Raw genomic sequence first — 20,966 nt, 5'->3', positions numbered from 1 at the left:
TTTTATGCAAAGAAAGCATTCTTGGAAATGGGGAACACTGAAAAGAGTGCTAGTCAGAATAAATATCACAAATACACTTCTGGGTTTGACTTTAAATCATTTTGTTGGTTATTCATCTAAGTACTTTGCAAGAGCCCTGAGGAGAAGGACTTGGGAGTACTGGTGGACGAGAAGCTCAATATGAGCCGGCAATGTGCTCTTGCGGCCCAGAAGGCCAACCGCGTCCTGGGCTGCATCAAGAGGAGCGTGGCCAGCAGGTCGAGGGAGGTGATTCTCCCCCTCTACTCTGCCCTCGTGAGACCTCACCTGGAGTACTGCGTCCAGTTCTGGAGTCCCCAACATAAGAAGGACATGGACCAGTTGGAGAGGGTCCAGAGGAGGGCCACGAAGATGATAAGAGGGCTGGAGCACCTTTCCTATGAGGACAGGCTGAAAGAGTTGGGGCTGTTCAGCCTGGAGAAGAGGAGGCTCCGGGGTGACCTTATAGCGGTCTTCCAGTACCTCAAGGGGGCCTACAGGAAAGATGGGGAGAGGCTGTTCAGGAGGGCCAGTTATGATAGGACAAGGGGTAATGGTTTTAAAATAGAGGGAGGTAGGTTCAGGTTGGATATTAGGAAAAAATTTTTTACTATGAGAGTGGTAGAACACTGGAACAGGTTGCCCAGAGAGGTGGTGGATGCTCCATCCCTGGAGACGTTCAAGGCCAGGTTGGACAAGGCCCTGAGCAACCTGATCTAGTTGGAGATATCCCTGTTCCTTGCAGGGGGGTTGGACTAGATGACCTTTGAAGGTCCCTTCCAGCCCTAACCATTCTATGATTCTATGATTCTATGCAGACCACAGCGGTGCCCAAAACTCTCATCTGTGTAAAACTGTACATGCTTTCATTCATACAAAGTTCACGTACAAATCTATAGCTCTATTTTATTTTCCAGCAACTGACATTTACCCTTCTACAGTGCTAAGAATCTACTTTTCTTTTTTGACCCTTGTATTAGTTTTGGCTGGGACAGAGTTAACTTTCTTCATAGTAGCTTTCATGGGGCTGTGTATTGGCTGTGCGACAAACAGCGTTGATAGCACGCTGATGCTTTAGGTACTGCGAGCAGCATTCACCGAGCACACGACCATCTCTGTTCCTCAGGCTGCCCCGCCAGCAAGTCGGCTGGGGCTACACAGAAAGGTCAGCTGTCCCTAACTGACCAAGGGGATGTTCCACACCATTTGACATCATGGCTCAGCAATGAAAGCTGGGGGAAGAAGGAGAGGACATTTTGACTTAGGGCGTCTGTCTTCCCAAGTAACTGTTACGCGTGATGGAGCCCTGCTTTTCCAGGGACGGCTGAACACCTGCCTGCTGACGAGAAGTAATGAATTAATTCCTTGGTTTGCTTTGCTTGCATGCATGGGTTTTGATTTACCTATTAAACTGTCTTTACCTCAACCCACGAGTTTTCTCACTTTTACCCTTCTGATTCTCTCCCCCATCCCAGTGGGGGAGTGAGCGGCTGCATGGAGCTCAGCTGCCCTCCAGAGTTAAAGCACAACCACCCTCTAGTATATATGTCAATGTGGCATGTCTGGCTGTCTAACACTGCCACAGATTTACAGAACTGCACAGGGGAAGACATATTTAGCTTTTCTTCCTCCTTACTTAACCACTGTTTCACCTAAAACGTAGATGGATAGCAGCAGTGTGCTGGAAACTGAAGGACCAAGTCAGGACACAGCCAGTCTCAGCCTCCACGAGGGCTGACTAATTTTAAAAATACAGTCAGTAGAACTGCTCTGAAAAAACTGCACCCAATAAGACAAAGCTGAATTAGCCTGTTTAATGAAAGCTGTGCCAACAAGAGGAGAAATTAAGACTGACAATACATCCACCTGTGTGCTCCCTGTTGGCAAACAACTTCTTATGACTTGTCCAGTTGGGATGAGTTAAGCCAGTGTTTGATGCTGTAGGACCTGAACGGTTTACACATAACGTGCAAAAAAGTGGTATCTCCCTTCTCCTCTGTAGTAATAGGTGGAAACAAATAAAAATAATTACTTCAAACTGGTTTTCCCTTCTTGTTATCTTAACTAACTAGTGAAACACTGGATTTTCACACAGTGCTACACAACTTACTCAACTGTACTTTTTGTTCAGATGTTTCTTGCATCAGTACTGCAAATGTATTTTTGAGTCAAATTTGGAAATCTAACTATATATCTATACAGTGTATATGCATCAACATTAACAATGGGCAGAAGCATCAACAATGAACAATATTATGATGACATTTGATGTCTGAACATAAGGCACCTTCCTCATTTCCCAGGCCAGTAATCAAAAAAGAAAAATAAAAAAGCTCTAATCATTCCTTTAGATGTTTTACTTTAGTCAAAACTCCTTTCCTGGTGTTGTTGTTTTTTTTTAATTTAAAAAAAAATTAAAGAAAAAAAAGAAAAGGCTCCATATTTTGTTTGATGCAAGACCAGTCCCAAGGGTTGACATATGAAGTATCATTAATGCTTTTCTCTTCACATCTTGTTCTGTCACACCAGAGTTCTAAGTGTTGCTCTGCAGAGGAATAAAATACGTGCCATTAATAAACTAGATGGAGTCCTTATTAATAAACTAGATAGAGGAACTTGAGACCTTTCATTTTTTCAATTTTAAAACCAGACTTCTTTCCTCCTTCTACAACATGGAAGCTGATGTTTTCATAGAAATCATACTATATGACATACTTATGACACAGACATATATATATATACACATCCCACCATGCTCTCTGAGAGCTTCTCTTTAAGGCAATCAACCCATTACTTTTATATCTGTATTCATTCTCTAAGTAAAAAAAAAAAGTGTATTTTCTTATTTCCTAAGTTTCTCCAATAACTCTAAAAGAAGAGGACAGAAAAAAACCAAATATATTAACTGGTAAAATTATATCAAACCTAACAATGCATGTGGAAGGCTAGAGGGGACAAAATGTGGCTAAATATTCACATCATATACATCTCACTAAAAATCAGAATGTATTTTCAACCCATATTCTTATTTATCAAAACCTAACAGTGTGTTTCAATGTTTCTTTTCCTTCCTAACCTAAGAAGAATTGCAAGGAATAAGAGCGAATGATGTATTTCTGCTAAGAAGGACAAACAAAACAGCCTTTTCTCAAGTTCATATGTAAAATGGAAATTGTGGTATTTTAACTGGTAAGATTTTTACACACCACAGTTTACATATAAACATTTGTATATTCATCAAATATTGAAGCAATCCAAGTGAACGTTACACTTCAATACATTGCATAACAAATATCAAAAGAATAACACAGAGGATTATTCCCATGTTAAAATACCTGCACGTTTTCTTTTCTTAAGCCAAGTAACACCATGTACATATAGTACTTCAAGATACGTAACTTCTTTCATAGTCTTTACTATGAAAGTAAGCAGATCTTTAAAAATAATTATTTTACAAAGCATGATAAAAATCTCACTTTTTACCAACAGAGAAAAACTGTGCTACTGCGACTGTTGCACTCAACCACTGCTCAGATTTTGGCTAACACAGCTCGTGCTAAGGTCTGATGTACACTGGGAGCAGTAAGAGAGCATCAAGCAGGCAGGACAGGTGGCCAGAAAGGGCTGAAGGGCCATTGTGCAGCCATCATCATCTGCAAATTGCTGTCTCCTGCAGCCATAATCTTTGGCAGTTTTGTTAGAATCTGCTAGCTTATGCAAATGGTATAAACCAAACCTCCAAGCTAGAAGGTGTAAAACATTAGCTTATGAAAAAAAGAAGACTTTTGAAACGGATCCATCAGCAGCTGGACTGCCAAGGCTTTCATGTTTCCCATGTGATACAGGGAACACTCACGCAGTGATGGAAGAGGAAGGATGAGTGCTCTTGCCATCAGTTCGGTAACTAGGTTATTTTTATTTTTCCTCCTAAATGCATAGAATAAGAGTTACAGGTTTTAAATTATGAAACTGTATGACTTGAGTGGTGAATTCACGTGGTAGACTAGTCCAGCCAAAGGGGACTGAGCCCTGTTTGTCATGTGTTTGTTGTATCTCTTAATGAGCTCTGAAACAAAGTTGAAATCACAGAATAGGTTCTCCTGTAAATTTGAGAGATCCAAACAGAGTATGACAGCTGCTCAACACGTAACACATTTGCAGATTAATACAATTCTGTAACTACAAGGCAAAAAATGTTCTTCAACTCTCTGTATGCCTTGCAGGGTCGGTTTCTGACTACACACCCCAAAACGTAATTCCCAATTTGGTTGAACATGAGTTTGAAGAAGCAGTGTCCTCTGGAAATAATTTCAAACCTCTCTAGTTCTTTACAGACATTAGGAACCTAATTACCAAATAAAGCAACTAGGGTGAGAGGGGGTGTTTTGTTAAATTTTACAAAGTCATTAAACTGAGCACATTGGCATGGCCATGCCAGTCTACTGTACGCTGGGTTTAATCTACAAATTTATGATTAGTGATCATAAAAACATTCATTATTTTCATTTGTAACAAAGAAGCATTTCTCCAAACATTATGCATATTGAAATAATGTGTCCATCTTAAACCAACAGACTGGAATTAGTCTCAAACATGCCCCCTGCTCTTAAGAGGAAAAGAGGAGGAAGATATCTAAAGGGAATTACTTCCTCAAGGAAATTTAGATTTCTGTTGAATATAAATGTGTTTATTATTGAATAAAAACACTGATTTGGAGAAAAAAAAACCACAACAAAACACAAGGTTTTGAAAGCCTCCACAAATGCTGTATTCTTCCACTTGCTAGCTGCATGCTGGAGATGAATTTACCTGCTGCTAGTTCTTCTTACAGATTATTACTGTACTGCACTTCTACAAAGCTTTCCACACTTTATCTTGTCTAGCCCATCAAACTATTATGACCAATGACATCAGGAGAATTAGAAGCAGATGGAGAATTACAAGGCTCACTGGTTTGACAGAAAAAGCCAAAAGGGGAGCGTAAAATTTTTTTTTTTTTTTCTGGTCACACACAGAGTAAGAGCTTTTGGTTTTTCTGTTTATAAAGTAAACTAAACCTCATTTCACTGCAGCTGACACTACAGCTCATTCCAAAAGACATAATCATCTCAACAAAACTAATCAAGCTGTTTTGCTGTATTCTGTGCATGTAGTATTTACATAATACAAACAGGCACAGTAATACAACCAATTTAAAAGCAACACAAGTATCTGTATCTAGCCTGCAGCTACATCTATATTCTGAAAAAATCTGTAAAGTAAGGTTTTGTGCACTTCTCACTTTCTATATTTCCAAGACTAAAGCTTTGGTTTAGAATCACAATACTGGGGCTCACTAATACTATCTCCATTAAATCAAACACAAAATCATGGAACTTTAGAAATACAAACATCAACATTTTTAATACGTATTTCAGAAAAAGATGTGACAGAAAGCAAACTGACAGTTCTCTCTTATTTCATACTGTGTTGTATGTTTTTATAAGTGAATGCTAAACCAACAATACCACTTCGTTGCACCAGTTTTACTTTCTATGGGGTGCTTTGTAATAGCAAATGGGTAAGCAAATACTTTTAGGTTCTGGTTTCCATACTCAGAGTTTAAAACTGACCTCAACATTTACTTTGGTATTCACAGACACAAAACAAACCAAAATGAAGCCAAGCACACCAAAGGGTTATTGCTGCAGCAGAAAAATCTCCAAATCATCCAGTACAGACACCTGGAGTACATGCACCCACAGTTTTGGTACAGACAATTTATACCCAAGAACTACTAAGACCTTTCTACAGCTCCTATTCTACAGACATATCTAAATGAAATTTGAACATTGAAGTCGTTCCATCATTGGCGTAATTCCAAATTACAAAACAAAAATCTATTCACACATTGGCTGGAACTCTCCTGCCCCCCCAACCAAAACAAAAATCCTAAAGACAAAAATCCAAGGGTTCTCAGCTCTCAGGATTTACAACAAAAAAATCAAAACCTTTTGTTATACTAAAACCAAGTTACTTCATGTTTCCATTTCTCAAAAACAGCTGATGACCCCTCAGTAAGGCAAATATTTAAAACTCTTTATGATATAAAAGAACAGTTGCACATTAGTGTGAGTTTTAAGTTGGACAAGAGGAGACAAAGATTGCTGGGGGAGGGGAAAAATGGAATATTCACACCGACTGGCAAGAAATAGTGTATAGATATAATATCTCTTCCCACTATTAAAAACTCCAGTGAACAGCACACAAGGTTGAAAAAAGAATTATTTCAAATAGACGGCGTTGCTGCTGAACATTCCTATTTTGAAACCCAACATTTAAAAAACATTTCTGGGTAGCAATCTGACAGATATTGAATACAATGCTGAGATATGATGCACATCTAACCTCCTATTGACTTCTGTAGCTTCCTGCTATGGGTCAAACTCACTGTAGGTGGTTGGCTTGCTTCAGTAAAAATGGAAGATTTTAAACATTCGTTTCTAAGGACGTGCACAGCAAACATGCAACACTCCTTTCATTTTGCTTCACCCCAACCATGCTCCACACTTGTCAGGTTTCTACAACAGAGAAAAGTTCCTTGTCTGAATACGGTGCAGGAAATGACACCCCAGGTTAGCATTTGCTTATGGACAAACTCTGTGCTGGAGATTCCAGACTTACTACGGTGTACAGTTACCAGATGGACCATTAGTGTAAGACTTGCTTGCTATCATGTCCGTACCTCCCTGAAGTCTTTCTGCAGGTGTCTGGGCTGCTTATTTAGGCCAAGCCTCCGTATGCCTGCTTTGGCATGCAATGCAACATATGGACGAAACAACACTATGGCCGAATCTGAAGAAGTGATTGGAAACTGAACTCAGGTGAGCTACCCAATCTCCCAAGAACTCCAGATCATAAAGTGTCAAAGCAACTCATCGTCAGTATCCAAGTAGATGAAGATGCGTCCTAGTCTAAAGAGTGAGACAGTTACCTTCAGCACTTTGCATCACTTTGAAGTAGCCAAGTGTCTTCCTTCTAGGCATTAAGCAGTCATTTTAGCATGTCAAAGTAAGCACCTTCAGTCTAATCCTCAGATTCAATCTACCTCAGCTCCTCATTACCAGAATAAAAATAATCACAAATCTGTATATCCTTTAAATGTCACAAGAAGATCTGCATTAGAGATTGTGAGGCACTTAGGTACAATGCAAACCAGGTAAACATGTCAAAAGAACTTTTTCTTGTCTCCTCTACATATACTTACTGTTTTGATACAGTCTTATCAATGGACACACTTAGGCAGACTCATAGCTCATTACCTGTCAGTTCTTACAAGATACAAGATCTGGCACAGCTACAGAACATGAAAGTTATTGATAAAAATGGATATTGCCCCTTACAGTACGTGCACTGCAAGATTAAGTAACATACTTCAAATTGACAAGATGCTAAGAAAGAAAAATCAAACCCCAAACAAGTTGACAGAATGGAGAAAAGACATATATGTTAATTAATTTATTAAGCAAGTCATTGTGTTGCATTTCTTATTTGAATAAATAACAAGATGCTCTTTATTCTCCCACATCATTAATTCATTCTGTCAAACTGAAGAAATTATCTGCTGTTTTGAAAGGTTCATTTGTATTACTCAAGAGGTTCAATGGACTACACCTTTTTACCACGTTCTAGGTTGAAGATTCAATTTGATGTCCTAGAGACTGATGACACATTGCTGTCTTTGAAACATCTAGTAAAGAATTAACCCCTGAAATTTAAGTAAAATTAAAAATCCTAAAGAACACAACTTCAAGTTTCGCTCTACCCAATTATCTTAAAAAGTATTCAAAAATACTTAATAAATGAAATTATTATTATAGTATTTCCTCACATTCTTTACATTTCCATAGATCACACTTCCATCACCAGAATCCCTTAATACTATAAGAGACCATCAGAATTCCTTCTGGAAAAGAAGGAAAACAATCGTTCATGTACAAAAACCAGAAAAGCAATACCTTCATTGGTACCTGTTCTCACAGCCACTCTTGCTCTGCATTGTTTTCATGTGGCGAACAGTAAGTTCACAACAAAGAAACTTCAAGACCTATTATCACTGGACTGACTATGGCATGAGATTGCAAAAATACCTAGAAATATATTTTTTCTCAAGTTAATTCCCAGGGAAAGCAGCACCAGCTCAAGTATCTTCTTGCAAAATAAGTCTTACCTTTGGGCCATGAGATGATTTCTTCTTCACTTCAGAAAAAGACAAGGAATTACTGGGAAGGATGGGGAGATGAAGACTCTGTCCTGAAGAGAACGATGTGCCGTCTGACATTACCATGATCTGTTTGAAGAGGGAAAGCACGTCAATCAAACACCACCAACAGAGACAGAGATTCTCACCTGCCTAAGGAACTAGCAAATCACACTGATAAAACTTCTCCAACAAAAAGCATCCATGCTTCTTCTCAACAGGGGATTGGTTAATGAAACCATACTTCCACCCTCCATTTAATGAGCAAATCACATTTTTCAATTTCCATGCAAATACAATGCAAGCCTCTCAGAAAACAGCCTAATTTGTTCTGTTCTGGCTGCTTACACTTACACACCACAGCACCCGAGTCCTTGGCACTCTCTCTTGTCCTGCGCGATGCCTAGCACACTAGAAAGTACATCCCACCTGCAGTAAAAGGTTCTGCAGGCTGCTGACATCCCATAAATACATACATGCAACAGCCTTCGCTTCCAACTAGAGTGGTGTGAAGAAAGACTGTAATGGGTATAGGTGGCAAAGTCTGGGAGGCAGAGGTGGCCGCTGTAAGGAGAGGCCAGGGACTGGCCCATGCCAGACACAGCTGGATGCATACAGGACATGTCTGAGGCCCTCATGAAAGATGGTGGCATCTCAAGGAAAAGACTTTTAAGAAAGGGCAAAACACTGCACAGGCAGAAGAGGTGAGGGGAAAAAAAGTGTGAGAAACTGCAGTGTGAACATCAGGGTCAAAGGAGGAGGGGAAGAGGTGCTCCAGGCACTGGAAAAGGTATTTCCCTGCAGCCGATAGAGACCCCATGCTGGGGCAGCTCATAAAGGACTGCCGTCCACAGGAAGACCCAGTGCTGGAGCAGGAGGACAGCGTGAGCATGGAGGAGATGAAGAGAGAAGCTGTTATGGATTGACTGCAAACCCCATTCCCCATCGCCCTGTGCCGCTCAGGGAGGTGGAGGAGATGGACAAGTCCTGCACAAAGGAGTGAAGTTGAGCATCGGAAGGTGGGGTCAGGAGTGCTGGTGGTTTTTTTTGTATTTTTGTTTCTCCTTACCCAAATCTATTTTAATTTTAAACAAATCAATTTTCCCCAAGTCAAGTCTGTTTAGCCCATTACATAACCGGTAAGTAGTCTCCCTGTCTTTTATCTTGAGCCATGAGCTTTCTCATCCTATCCTCTCCCCCAGCCCTGTTGAGGAGGCAGAGTGAGTGGGAGTTCAGCCCTCAGGCAAGGTTCATCCACTGCAAAGATACACTGTAAAAACAGCCTGAGGTTTTAATGTGAAAGCAGTACAGCTCTAAATTCAACTTCTAACTTCGAGTTTCTGCTCCAACTGGAGCACCGTAAACTGGACGGCTGGTAAGCGCGCAGCATTTTTGCTGTAACAGTCTAGCATCCTTTCTTGATTTCAGAGACTCAGAAGTACAAACAGATCATTTCCAGAGACCACAGGTAAATCAGCCATCATTCAGCAGCTACCAGACATGTAAAGATTCTTGCCTTCCATCTGAGAGAAACTCAGCTAGCTCCTGTCTTCTGCACCAGTGTTGCTGTGCCTGGATTTTACTGCTTCCTATCACACCTATTCGTTTACCTGTCGTTTCAAAACCCTAAAATGCCAGAGGCAGCTTACCTGCTCTGACAAGCCCTGAAAAGCTGGAGAGAAGCTGCAGAGCTTTGCATCTGTAAGGAAACACCTCTCTCTTTCCAGAGGTTTGCATGCACCAAGTCACACTTGGTTTTGTGGATGCTCTATGTGGTCAACCTTGCTTCTTCACATTACCAAAACATCCTCTGATATTGGGGGTGGGGAGAGACTGACCCACCACATGCCTCATCCACATTATGTTAAAGGAGGAATGGGAACTGCAAAATTGAGACATCTAGGATGTAGATATGTATACTCCACATTTTACCTCTCCAAATCAAGATGATATTTACTGGCTACAGTTTCTTCAAGATAGGATTCCTTTTTTTTTTTTTTTAATTATTTAAGCACAGCTCCAAATGAATATTGTTGCAGACATCTTAATTCAAAAGATCGTGTGGTAGCCTGGACAATATTAAGGGACATGGCTAGGTAACAAAGATTACTGTTATCAGCCTCTAAGTTGAGCATTCCCTTTCAATACTGCTGCTAGAATCCAAAGGTGGAGGAAGAAGGAAATCAAGTTGTTCTCCTCCCTTGACCATAGGTTCAAGTATTAAATTTTTAAAAGTTACTTATGTAACCAAACATTTTGTCAAGTAAGATTCCACACACGGCATGTAACGTATTTTCTCCCCAATTCCTCATTTCCATTTCTCAGACACCTAAACCAGAGCCTGCCAGGAGCCAGAAGTCTCAAAAGTCAGCTTGGCAAAAGCAATGGTGCCCGTCTTGCAATCACGGTAATGTCAACAGCAATTAGCTATCGTGAATCACAATAAGTGATTTTATTTAGCCTGACAAATATTTTTTAACCTTAACTTGCCAAAGGTTTTGTTTAATTCAGCCCAGATGAATTGAAGGCACAAGCTAACGAAGAACAATCGGCAACAAGGACAAAGGAAATCTGTAGCCACACGTGCATACCACAAACCCGAGCAACAGATAGAGAAAACGCACGTCTCTGTCAGTATTTCCTCTCACAGACCAACTCAAACAGGTGGTTAAATAAGATTTCTCTCCTTTAAAAAAACTCAATGCAATGTTTTAAACCCACAAACTTCATAGAAAATACCGATTGCATTAAAATCAAATCATCTTTCAGAAAAAGTAGACATAAGGTAATCCATTAATTATAGTGTTCAAGCAGGTATTTTATTAACACGAAGTAGTTTTTTTCATACACTTGTATGATAGAAAGATTCATATCCATTTGGAAGAGAAATGTAGTCAGGAGGATCAGAGTTTGCCCTACCTTGAAATTAAAAGTGAAGAAATAAAAAATTCTGCCAAGGATTCTTTCTCCTAGGGTTGGAAGCTGCCATTTTCTCCCTGAAGCATGACAGTCTGACTCATTAAAATAAAATGAGGTTCAACCACTGCATAAGTTTTCTTTTTAAATTCAGAAACACTTCAGTTTAGAAATATTTATATATTCATCATTATATATAGACATTCTTAGAGAGCTGACATTTTGAAAAAGCATAAGGACTTCTGAGGTATCTCGGTTTCTGGGCACATCTTTGCACCATTAAGTCTCAGTTCTACAGACTGTGTGTTTACAAAATGGATGACTGTCTATGGGAAGATCTACAGGGCCAGAATGGACAGTATAAGTACCATATGAAGTCTGACAGATGTGGCAAATCTAGTTCCATACAGAGAGAAAATAAATCCCAAACAGTTTTTGGAAGACAAAATTTGGACATTCCAAATTGTGTGCCCTAAAAACTTCAGTGCTTCGAATTCTACAGCCTTTTATTTCATTATAAACCCTATGAAAAATGGCAATTGTAGATTTAAAATTTTAATGTTATTAACAACATACACAGTTGAATGTCACTTCAGACTACGGACTTTACCATCTGTAAAGATGACAAAAGACCAGGAAAATCTCATGTAAAATTAACTCTTTGGCCCCTATAATAAAAAACACACCTTCGTCTTCCAAAGCGATCTTGAGGATCAAAGGATCCTCATTATAGTCCCTTATATCAGAAAAAAAAAAAAAAAATCACTTGCCTTCAGCTCCCTCTCAAAGAATAAAGTCAATATTAAGTAACTCTTCAGAAACTCTTTCAAAATGTGTTTTTTCTTTGCCAAGATTATCTGTGTAAAACTCACTTTCATTACAAACACTTTTTGGAATTGAGATGCATTTCCCTCTTGGACAAATTTAGGAAAAAGACAGTTATACATCCACTTTAAGTACTACAACTGAAAGAGCTCAGCTGACAGAATTATAGCAACTTCTACAGTGGTTGGGCCAGTGCCTGTTGTCCTCCCATTAGTCAAACATAGAAACACACAACCTGGCAGACGTACTCCAACCAGCTTTCAGAGCAAGTCCCTACTTTTACCTTGCCACTACCATACTGGCAGCGTATACAGCTCGTGTGTGTGTGTGTTTGTGTGCATGTATATGTATACAGCTATGTAAAGTCAAGGCTACACAAAAGAAGCAAGAGGTGGGAAAGAGCATATCACAGCAAGCCACTAATTCTGCAGCAACAATGCAGGCTCATCAAGCAAGAGCTCTCCAGTGCAGCCAAGCTACATGTACTTTTTAAACTCGTTTCCTCCTTTCTGCACTATGAGTTTCCTGCTAGCTTACGCTTGCTAAGTAGAGTACACTGCAATAGGTTGAGGACACTGCTGCAGCCCATGCTTAAGCCACGCATCTAAGATGACCTGTTGCTGGTACGTGTCTGCTCCCAAAATGAATCACTTCAGTGACAAAAACCATGAATGTTATTAATCCTTCTCCTCAGTTCCTTCCACAAGTCAACAGCTCAGTGGGATCAGACAAGCTGGTGGAATAAGACACCAGTGCTGGTGTTAATGATGTAAGATGAGACAACAGCTGGGCTTTAAACAAGTCAGTTTAAACAACCACATAATCACACTCTGGATTCATCAGTATGTAAAGCATGAAGTTCTAGTTACAGTTTTGCTGTTCCCTCAAAAGATTTAGCTTGACTATATTTAATGGTAATTGTAAATTGTAATATCTGTAAATAAACCTACTAACAACTGATTCAGAAGTCTCCTTACAAAAAAATTGACCAGTCGAAGACAACGCTTACCTACCAACACATATTTGGCAACTCAGCTCTACCCAGCTACTCAACAAGAACTACCCACTTCGCAAACACAAAACTCTGCTCTTCAGATCCCAGTACAGAAAGCATGAGGTAGAGCCCCAAAAAGTTCCATGGAAGCTGCCACTTTCTACAAATGCACACCCTGCCACCACTGATGCGCAGTAGTCATAGATCTACCACCCTGCATAGATACTTACAGTTAGAAACTGCACAAAATGTCACGGTTGCTCTAGATCAACACAATCTCCTTATTAAGACACATTAGAGCTTCTGCAAGGGAATGAACCACTACCAAAAAGCTGTTGTCTGTCTCCTACTTTTTCATTTTTCTGAATGAAAAGAGGCCATCAACAAAGCTGGAATAACCTTGCCTCAAACAGATCCACACCAAGCCACCTGTTGTAGTTTTATTTACTGAGCTGGTAACCTAGGAACACATCCATACACCAAGTCTCAGAACAGGTTGGTGAGCTTCCCCACAATGTGCTGCAGAAAAAATTCAACCAGTACCTTCAGTTAGAGCTATGAGATATCTGTTAGAATTCCGGGAAAAATGAGGCATTACTGCAAAGTTTCTGCAGCCCTGCAGATGAATTATACTCATCATGCATCAGTAGCAGACAAATGGACTTCTTTGTGTGGTCCCAGGCTGCCGCACCCCATATTGTTTTACAGTGAGCAACAAGTTCATTCACCACTGAAAGCACTAAGAGTAGTAATAAAAATCCAGTTGTCCTGAACAACCATTATTTCTATCTAAACCAAAAACCTCACAAAGGGAATAGAAACCCTTTTAGAATTCTTCTAAGTTATTTGCTTGAAAGCAAAGTAATAGATAAAGAAAATTAAATTACTTAATTATGAAAAGTGCAAGATTAAAGATAATCCCTTCCCTAGAGCAGCATTAAACCTAAGGTTGGCTCTGAGTAGAAACCAGTGTTCCAACTGACACAGAGGAATTGCAAGGAATGAGGGAGGATAGAGAAAAGAGGGAAATCCTCATTATTTCATCTTCATTACGTGGATGAGGAACATTGGTTTTAGAACAGGCATTATGCAGGCACTTCAGGTGACTGAAAAGACACTTCTCAACTGCTAAACAGTAAAAAGACAAAGATTTGAAAAAACTTCAAACAACAGAATACAGTGGGTTTTGGTAAAACCTGAATTTTTACCCTGATATTGTTTTCTAAAAATTGTATCCCTCTCAGAATGATTTTTTTCTCTCTTTTTACTCATTAACAGACCAGCTGTCTTCAAGGAAAGAGTTGTCTTGCTAGAGAAGTAGAGCTGATTCCAAATTAATTTTTACAGGAAGCGGAAAAAAAGGACACCTCTGTCACTAAAAAGAATCATTACTACCCTAAAATTGACCTATTCCTTTGTCACGATTTAGGCCAGCCGGCAACTAAACTCCACACAGCCGCTTGCTCACCCTTCCCCAGGGCATGGGGAAGAGAATTCAAGGAGAAAAGGGAAAGAGACCCTTCGGGTCTACTCTTTCATAGTATCATATTCGAACAAGTGATACCTGAGCAAGTCTATGTGGGTTGAGATAAGAACAATTTAATACTACTACTATTAATATATTAATATATGTCTATGTATAATAATAATTATATATGCAAACAAATGATGCACAGTGTAATTGCTCACCACCCCCTAACCAAGGCCTGTCCTGTCCCGAACTAATGATCCCGAAACAGGTAAGTCCCAACACCATAATCCTGGACGAGCGAGAGGCCCAAAGAGAGAGAGAGTGAGAGCGCACTCCAAGAGTCCAATAGTGAGAGTCCCAGAAAAGCAAAGCCCTTCTTTCTGGTTGACCCTCATCTTTATACCGGGCATGACGCTGCATGATATGGAATGCTTCATGGGCCAGTTTGGCCTCAATCCTAAACCTAAGTACAAATCATAGGAAAGTTGTGGACCCTCCATCCCAGCTATTCTCCCCCCTATCCTGTTGTGCTCCTACACACCAGCAAAACACAGGAAGCTGAAAATTCTTTGAGGTCTCAGTGCCAACTATAAACATCAGCGCACTATCAACACTTTTCTCATAAGGAGTTCCAGGCTAAAACCAAAACACGGAGCTCTTCTGGCTGCTTAAAAGAAGAACTACCTCTGTCCCAGCTGAAACCAGGACATCCCTGCATTCTCTACACCTGAAACCTCAAACTATATCATTAGTAGCCATGTGTATTTGCAATAACGTTACGAATTTTACTGTTTTTGTCCAGAGTGGTAACTGCTCTAAGGGACATCTATAAGGCTTCTCCTTTTATGAAAGAGAACTCAACTATTAAATGTTGTTTGTGTACTCCTGGATTACACAATTAATTTTGAGTTTCCTTCCAAAAAGGTCAGAGTATTACACCGTACATTTTTATTTATATACTTGCAGCTATTGGAAAGAGGGTTGCATTAAATCGATGCCTTAATAGGGACTGAAAATATTTTCACTACTTTTTCCTGCAAGACTCAAAATTAAGTTATTCATAGTATCATATTCGAACAAGTGATGCCTGAGCAAGTCTGTGTTTCCAGAGGCAAAATTCCATTTAATTGTTAGGTAGCTGTCATTCAGCATTTTCAACATTAATTTATTTCTATTCACTCAATAAGTAGATTAGAAGTAATTTTCCATTTTTTCTTGAAATGGAAAAACACGCAAGCCAAAAATGCAACAGAACCAGCATGACTGACAACAAAAAATAATTCAAGTCAGACCCTGTTTATGAATGGTTTTACTGGGATGCAACATTCAAAATCCAATCCAAATTTGAAGATTTTTTTTTAATTACTATAGTTTCCCAGTCAGTGTCATTCCTCTTCCCATATCCATACACAGGAATCACAATGCTGCCTCTTTTCCCTCAGCCTCTTTCATGTTTAAAAGCTGAAACTAATCAGAAAAGGTAAGTGACATATCTAGGAAGGAATGACCAATAAAGGATCAATGCTTGCTGGCGTTTACTTGATGAAAACTTCAATCTTACTGTACCTAGTCATGCATCATTTCATAGAATCATAGAATGGTTAGGGCTGGAAGGGACCTTCAAAGGTCATCTAGTCCAACCCCCCTGCAAGGAACAGGGATATCTCCAACTAGATCAGATTGCTCAGATGCTAAATAACGTCACGCTCAGTGGTAAAACTGAGGGTGTGGGTGTGAGTTTCTCCAAGGTAGCGGTAGCTTGCAGTGTCATGGTGCTGACTGATTGCCTTTGCATCACTAGTTTTTTGTTGTCCCCCTTCCTAGAGCTGTGTCTAGAGGATGAGCTCTGTAGAAGCCTACATGTATCTAGTTCTGTCACCACTGGAGCTTGACAACTTGCTTGGTAAGAAATGGATTAACTACAAATCATCATCTGTACACACGGTGTCTTTGAAGATTTCGAGCAACAGGTTGGATTACAGTATACACAGCTAATTCACATGAGTCATATCTATATACATCTTAGCTTCATATCATTAGGTACCACACTGAGTAAAAATTCTCAGTGGCATCATTTCCACAACAAACTTTTCTAAAAGAAATGTCATTTAGAATATATATGCAAAGAGATGGAACACAAACAATTACACTGAATGGTGTGATTGAATTTGCCCAGCATACTCTTGAAAACATTTTATTTCCTCTGTAAACATTTCTTTTTTACATTTATGAGAACATCATCAACTGAAAGTAGGTAAATGGTAGAGATGGACTTGAGTGTAACTAAAACTTTTCAGGGGGTCAGGGAAGTTCAATGTAGAAAATATGTTTCTGAAGGTGGAAAACTTTGACAAGAACTTTGTAAATTGGATATGGCCTTTGTAATATTGAACCAAAGGTTCCTATTTACCTTCCTGACTACAGAATCTCACAGCCAAATCAAATCCTTCTTCTTGCAAGGGCTGAAAAAACTAATTCTCAGATTGGAAGAGGAATCACAGGTTAGTGATCCTACTAATGATGACTGACTGCAAATGTGGTGACACCAAATAAAATGCTAAGATAGAAATACTCCACAGAGTTAATCCACGCTGGCACCACCCTAAACGTTCTGTTTGCCTTAACTAAAGTGGCCACAGAGACACTGCAGAGCTACAGTTGTGCTCTCACTTGTTTAACCACTCAGGGTATCTGAACGTTATTCTTCTAGTGAACTGCAGGATAACCAGTCAGACCTCTGGGCACAGGGAGGAAAGAACACATGGGGAAAGGTAACCATGAGAGGGTGCTGTCACTCTTAGCACTTCATTTTAAAACGACAACAACAAAAAGAGTTCTTCTTAGCCTGAAAGACAAAAGAACATTGGCTGTAGCAAGTATCCCTGACTAGTTGTGTGATAAGGACACTGGGATAAGGCACTAGTTGTGCCCTAACCCTGACATTTGAGATGCCACAACATGTGTGTGTGAGGAAAAAGGGGAGTTGTGCGCATCCAAGAAATAATTCAAGAAATCTGCAGCAAGAGACAAACACATAGACAATGGCAGAGTATGGCAGCACGCAGGTGCCAAGTGAGCCTGTGCTCTTCCCTTCAGAAGGACATACAATTTGTAATAGATGCACATTTATGCAAACGAGAAATGAAGGATCATGTTTAGTAGTTTACACCAGTGGAGTGACACACCCCACAACTTTTGCTTCGAGAAAAACTAACGAGAGATCTGGGTTTCAAAGCGCACAGAAATCAAGTGATTTACACCATTATTCAAAAGCATGTAAGCAAAAGTCTGCCATCTTAAGAGTGCTTTTCTTAAAGCTATCGCTCAGCATTTTTGCATCACGTTTTTTACATTAACACGGTATCTCATTCATTGTGAGGGGCATGACCTCCATTTTGCCTGAGTCGTTACCTGTCAAGGAAATTCAGTGACTTGTCGCTTTTACTTTTTCGTGAAGACAGCTATAAGCTAGAAGTATTAATTGTTTTGACTCATAAGTAAGTGCAAAATGCATCTCAATTTATTATCCTGTAAATGCTTTTCTCAGCCTAAAGCATAGAATTACAAGCGAGTTAATGTTTCGTGAATTCATTCAGTTGACTATTCTACTGACACTTGGAAACAAGAACCACATTTCCAGGGCTTCTACAACAGTTAAAGAAAAGCCTCTGTACAGCATTTTATAAAAGTGTAATGGGCCTTTTAATGTTGCGAGATGCAAGACTTTCACAGAGACTTGTAGTAACAAGACAGACAGAATGCTATTATATCATTTCTGCCAAGTTGATCAGACAAAGTCCTAGGTCAGAAAGCCTGGAGAGGTAAGCATGAAACATTGATAGCTTCAAAAAAAAAGGGACGCATTTCTTGGAAGGAAATTGGGAAAATGGAGAGGAAAAAAGTGAAAAAAAAAAAAAAAAAAAAAGCAGTTTGTAGCCTCCAGAAGACAAAAGACAAGGATGCAAAGCATTTTAAGAATGACGACGCTGATACACCTAGGAAAAGAATTTGAACAAAATCCCTCACGTTTCATTCTTCACAATTAGGCAACATTTTTGCTTTTCTTAATTCACGAAACCTAAAATCAGAAGGCATAGAAAATGAGCAATAAAAGGGACGCTTTCTATTTTTACCTTCTTAACCACCTCCACCTCCTCCTGAAGTCCCTGATGGTATCATTTAGATTTATTACCCTTGTGGGTAAAACTTGTGCATTGACAACTGACCTGATATGACTAATACTAAAGCAGTTGCTCATGAAGTTTTCTAGAATACAATCTTGATGTTTTGTGTGCAAACGCACTAAAGGATCAATACATTGTCCAGCCATGTATACTCTCTTGCATCTAATAAGTGCAAACACAAAACAAAGCTCATGCTTCTATTTCAATATAACTATAGTTGTAACAGTTCTCTTCTCCAGGGGGACAATAAGGTCTTTCAGATTATACCTGCTACTTATTTTTGTGTTGTTTTGAAAGATCCTCTTCAGCAGACTAAATATTCTCACACTAGCTCACTCTTATCTTCAGCCCAGAACCTAGAATTGTCTAATTGTGCCAAACAGGGCTACCCATTTTTGTGACAACTGTTCAAAAACATCAAGATAAGTATGAGTATTTACACTAGTAAAGCCACAATACGAAGGCTTGCCTAACATTTCAATCAGCAATCAGGAGGAGGAGACAGAACACATTCTTATTCATGAGGTTTGCAAATGACAACCAACCAGGGAAGAGAGGCAGCTGAGCTCAAGAGCAGGGCTGTCACAAGGAGGGACCCAGACAGTCTGGAGGAATGGGTTAACAGCAGCATCACGAAATACAATCAGGACAAATGCCACATATCGAAGCCCTATTGAAGCAAGGCAGAGCCCTGCAGCCATGAGGCTTGGGCTGGGAAAGAGCTTGGAGGGTTAGCCCTGGGCACTGGAAGGCAGTGAGCTGAGTCAGGGTCATCTGTGTGCCTGGGCAGCAACAAGGGCCAGCAGTGCCTAGAGTCTTGTGAGCAAGTCACAGCCCTGAGAGCCAGGGGAAGGCAGAGACTGTACCCTCTGCTTGGTGCTTGTCAGATCTCACCTGGGTACGGTCGCCAGTTTGGGTCCCCAGCACAGAAACACCAGCAACAAACGGTGGGAGGTGAGGGAAGGCCACTGAGGCAGGGGAGCTGGAACCCTTGCCCTGCAAGTAGACTCTGAAGGACCAGGGCTGGTTCAATTGGAAAGAGGGGCAGCTTTGGGGGCACCCACAGCATCCCTGACACCAATGGGAGAGAATGGAGGAGACTCAGTTGGGCCCTTCACGGCGGTGCATGGCAAGAGAACAAGAGGCAGCAGCACAAGCTGAAACACGGGAAACTCAGGCTGGAGATAACAACAAGCTTCTTCCCCATGAAGACAGCCCAGCGGTGGAGCTGGGGCCAGGGAGGTTGGGCCACCTTCAGCCAGGGGAGGTGTCACACTCCAGCGGAGAAGGGTGATGAAGTCCTGAGCAGGCTGGTCTGACACCATGGCTGAGTCTCTGGTGGTCTCTGCCAGCATGAGTGATTCTGCCATTGTGTGAAACACAGCAGAATGGTTTCCACTAACAGAAAATGTTTCCACTAAACAGATTTAGTTTAAATCTAAAGCTTTGGCCCTCTTCCCCTTCCAAATGGGCAAACTTCCTTTGGGCTTTTTCTTATCAATTAATTCTAACAACATGTAAAGAACTCTTGGTAAATCCTCTGTTTCAGACTGTGTAACATACATAAGTTAACTGGCCACTGTAGGAAAAGATCAGGTCCAAGACCATCTAAGGAACTTGACGGTGCACAAGACTATGGGACCTGATGAGGTGCATCTGCAGGTCCTGAGGGAACTGGTGGATGAAGTTGCTAAGCCACTATTCATCATATTTCAGAAGTCATATTAGTCTGGTGAAGTTCCCACTGACTGGAAAAGGGGAAACATAGCCCCCATCTTTAAAAAGGGGAAAAAAGAAGACCCAGGGAACCACTACAGGCCAGTCAGTCTCACCTCTGTGCCCGGCAAGATCATGGAGCAGATCCTCCTGGTGACTATGCTAAGGCACATAGAAAATAAGGAGGTGATTGGTGACAGCCAACATGGCTTCACTGAGGACAAATCCTGCCTGACTAATTTGGTGGCCTTCTGTGATGAGGTTACAGCATTGATGGATAAAGAAAGAGCAACTGACATCGTCTACCTGGACTTATCCAAAGCATTTGACACTGTCCCACAAGACATCCTTGTCTCTAAACTGGAGAGACGCATATTTGATGGATGGACCACTCGGTGGATAAGGAATTGGCCGGATGGTCGCACTCAAAGAGTTGTGGTCAACAGCTCAATGTCCAAGTGGAGGCCAGTGACAAGTGGTGTTCCTCAGGGGTCAGTACTGGGGCCAGTGCTATTTAACATCTTTGTTGGCGACATGGACAGTGGGATCGAGTGCACCCTCAGCAAGTTTGCAGATGACACCAATCTGCCTGGTGTTGTGGAC

At 40.5% G+C, this 20,966-nt stretch overlaps 1 protein-coding gene across 1 annotated transcript in view; it reads right to left on the bottom strand.

Annotated features, from left to right (window-relative positions):
* MLLT3 (MLLT3 super elongation complex subunit) overlaps window positions 1-20,966 on the bottom strand; it is a 139,927-nt gene that overhangs the window by 43,445 nt on the left and 75,516 nt on the right. Inside the window, exon 5 of the mRNA XM_086629556.1 lies at window positions 8,228-8,347. Within this exon, the coding sequence (XP_086485682.1) occupies window positions 8,228-8,347 (120 nt within the window). The remainder of the gene's footprint in view (window positions 1-8,227; window positions 8,348-20,966) is intronic.

This window comes from Tauraco erythrolophus, chromosome Z (assembly GCF_009769465.1).
Source record: "Tauraco erythrolophus isolate bTauEry1 chromosome Z, bTauEry1.pri, whole genome shotgun sequence".
In the NCBI taxonomy this organism is placed as follows: domain Eukaryota; kingdom Metazoa; phylum Chordata; class Aves; order Musophagiformes; family Musophagidae; genus Tauraco; species Tauraco erythrolophus.
Note: the sequence above shows the minus strand (reverse complement) of the source record. Positions and strands in the feature narration are given on the sequence as shown.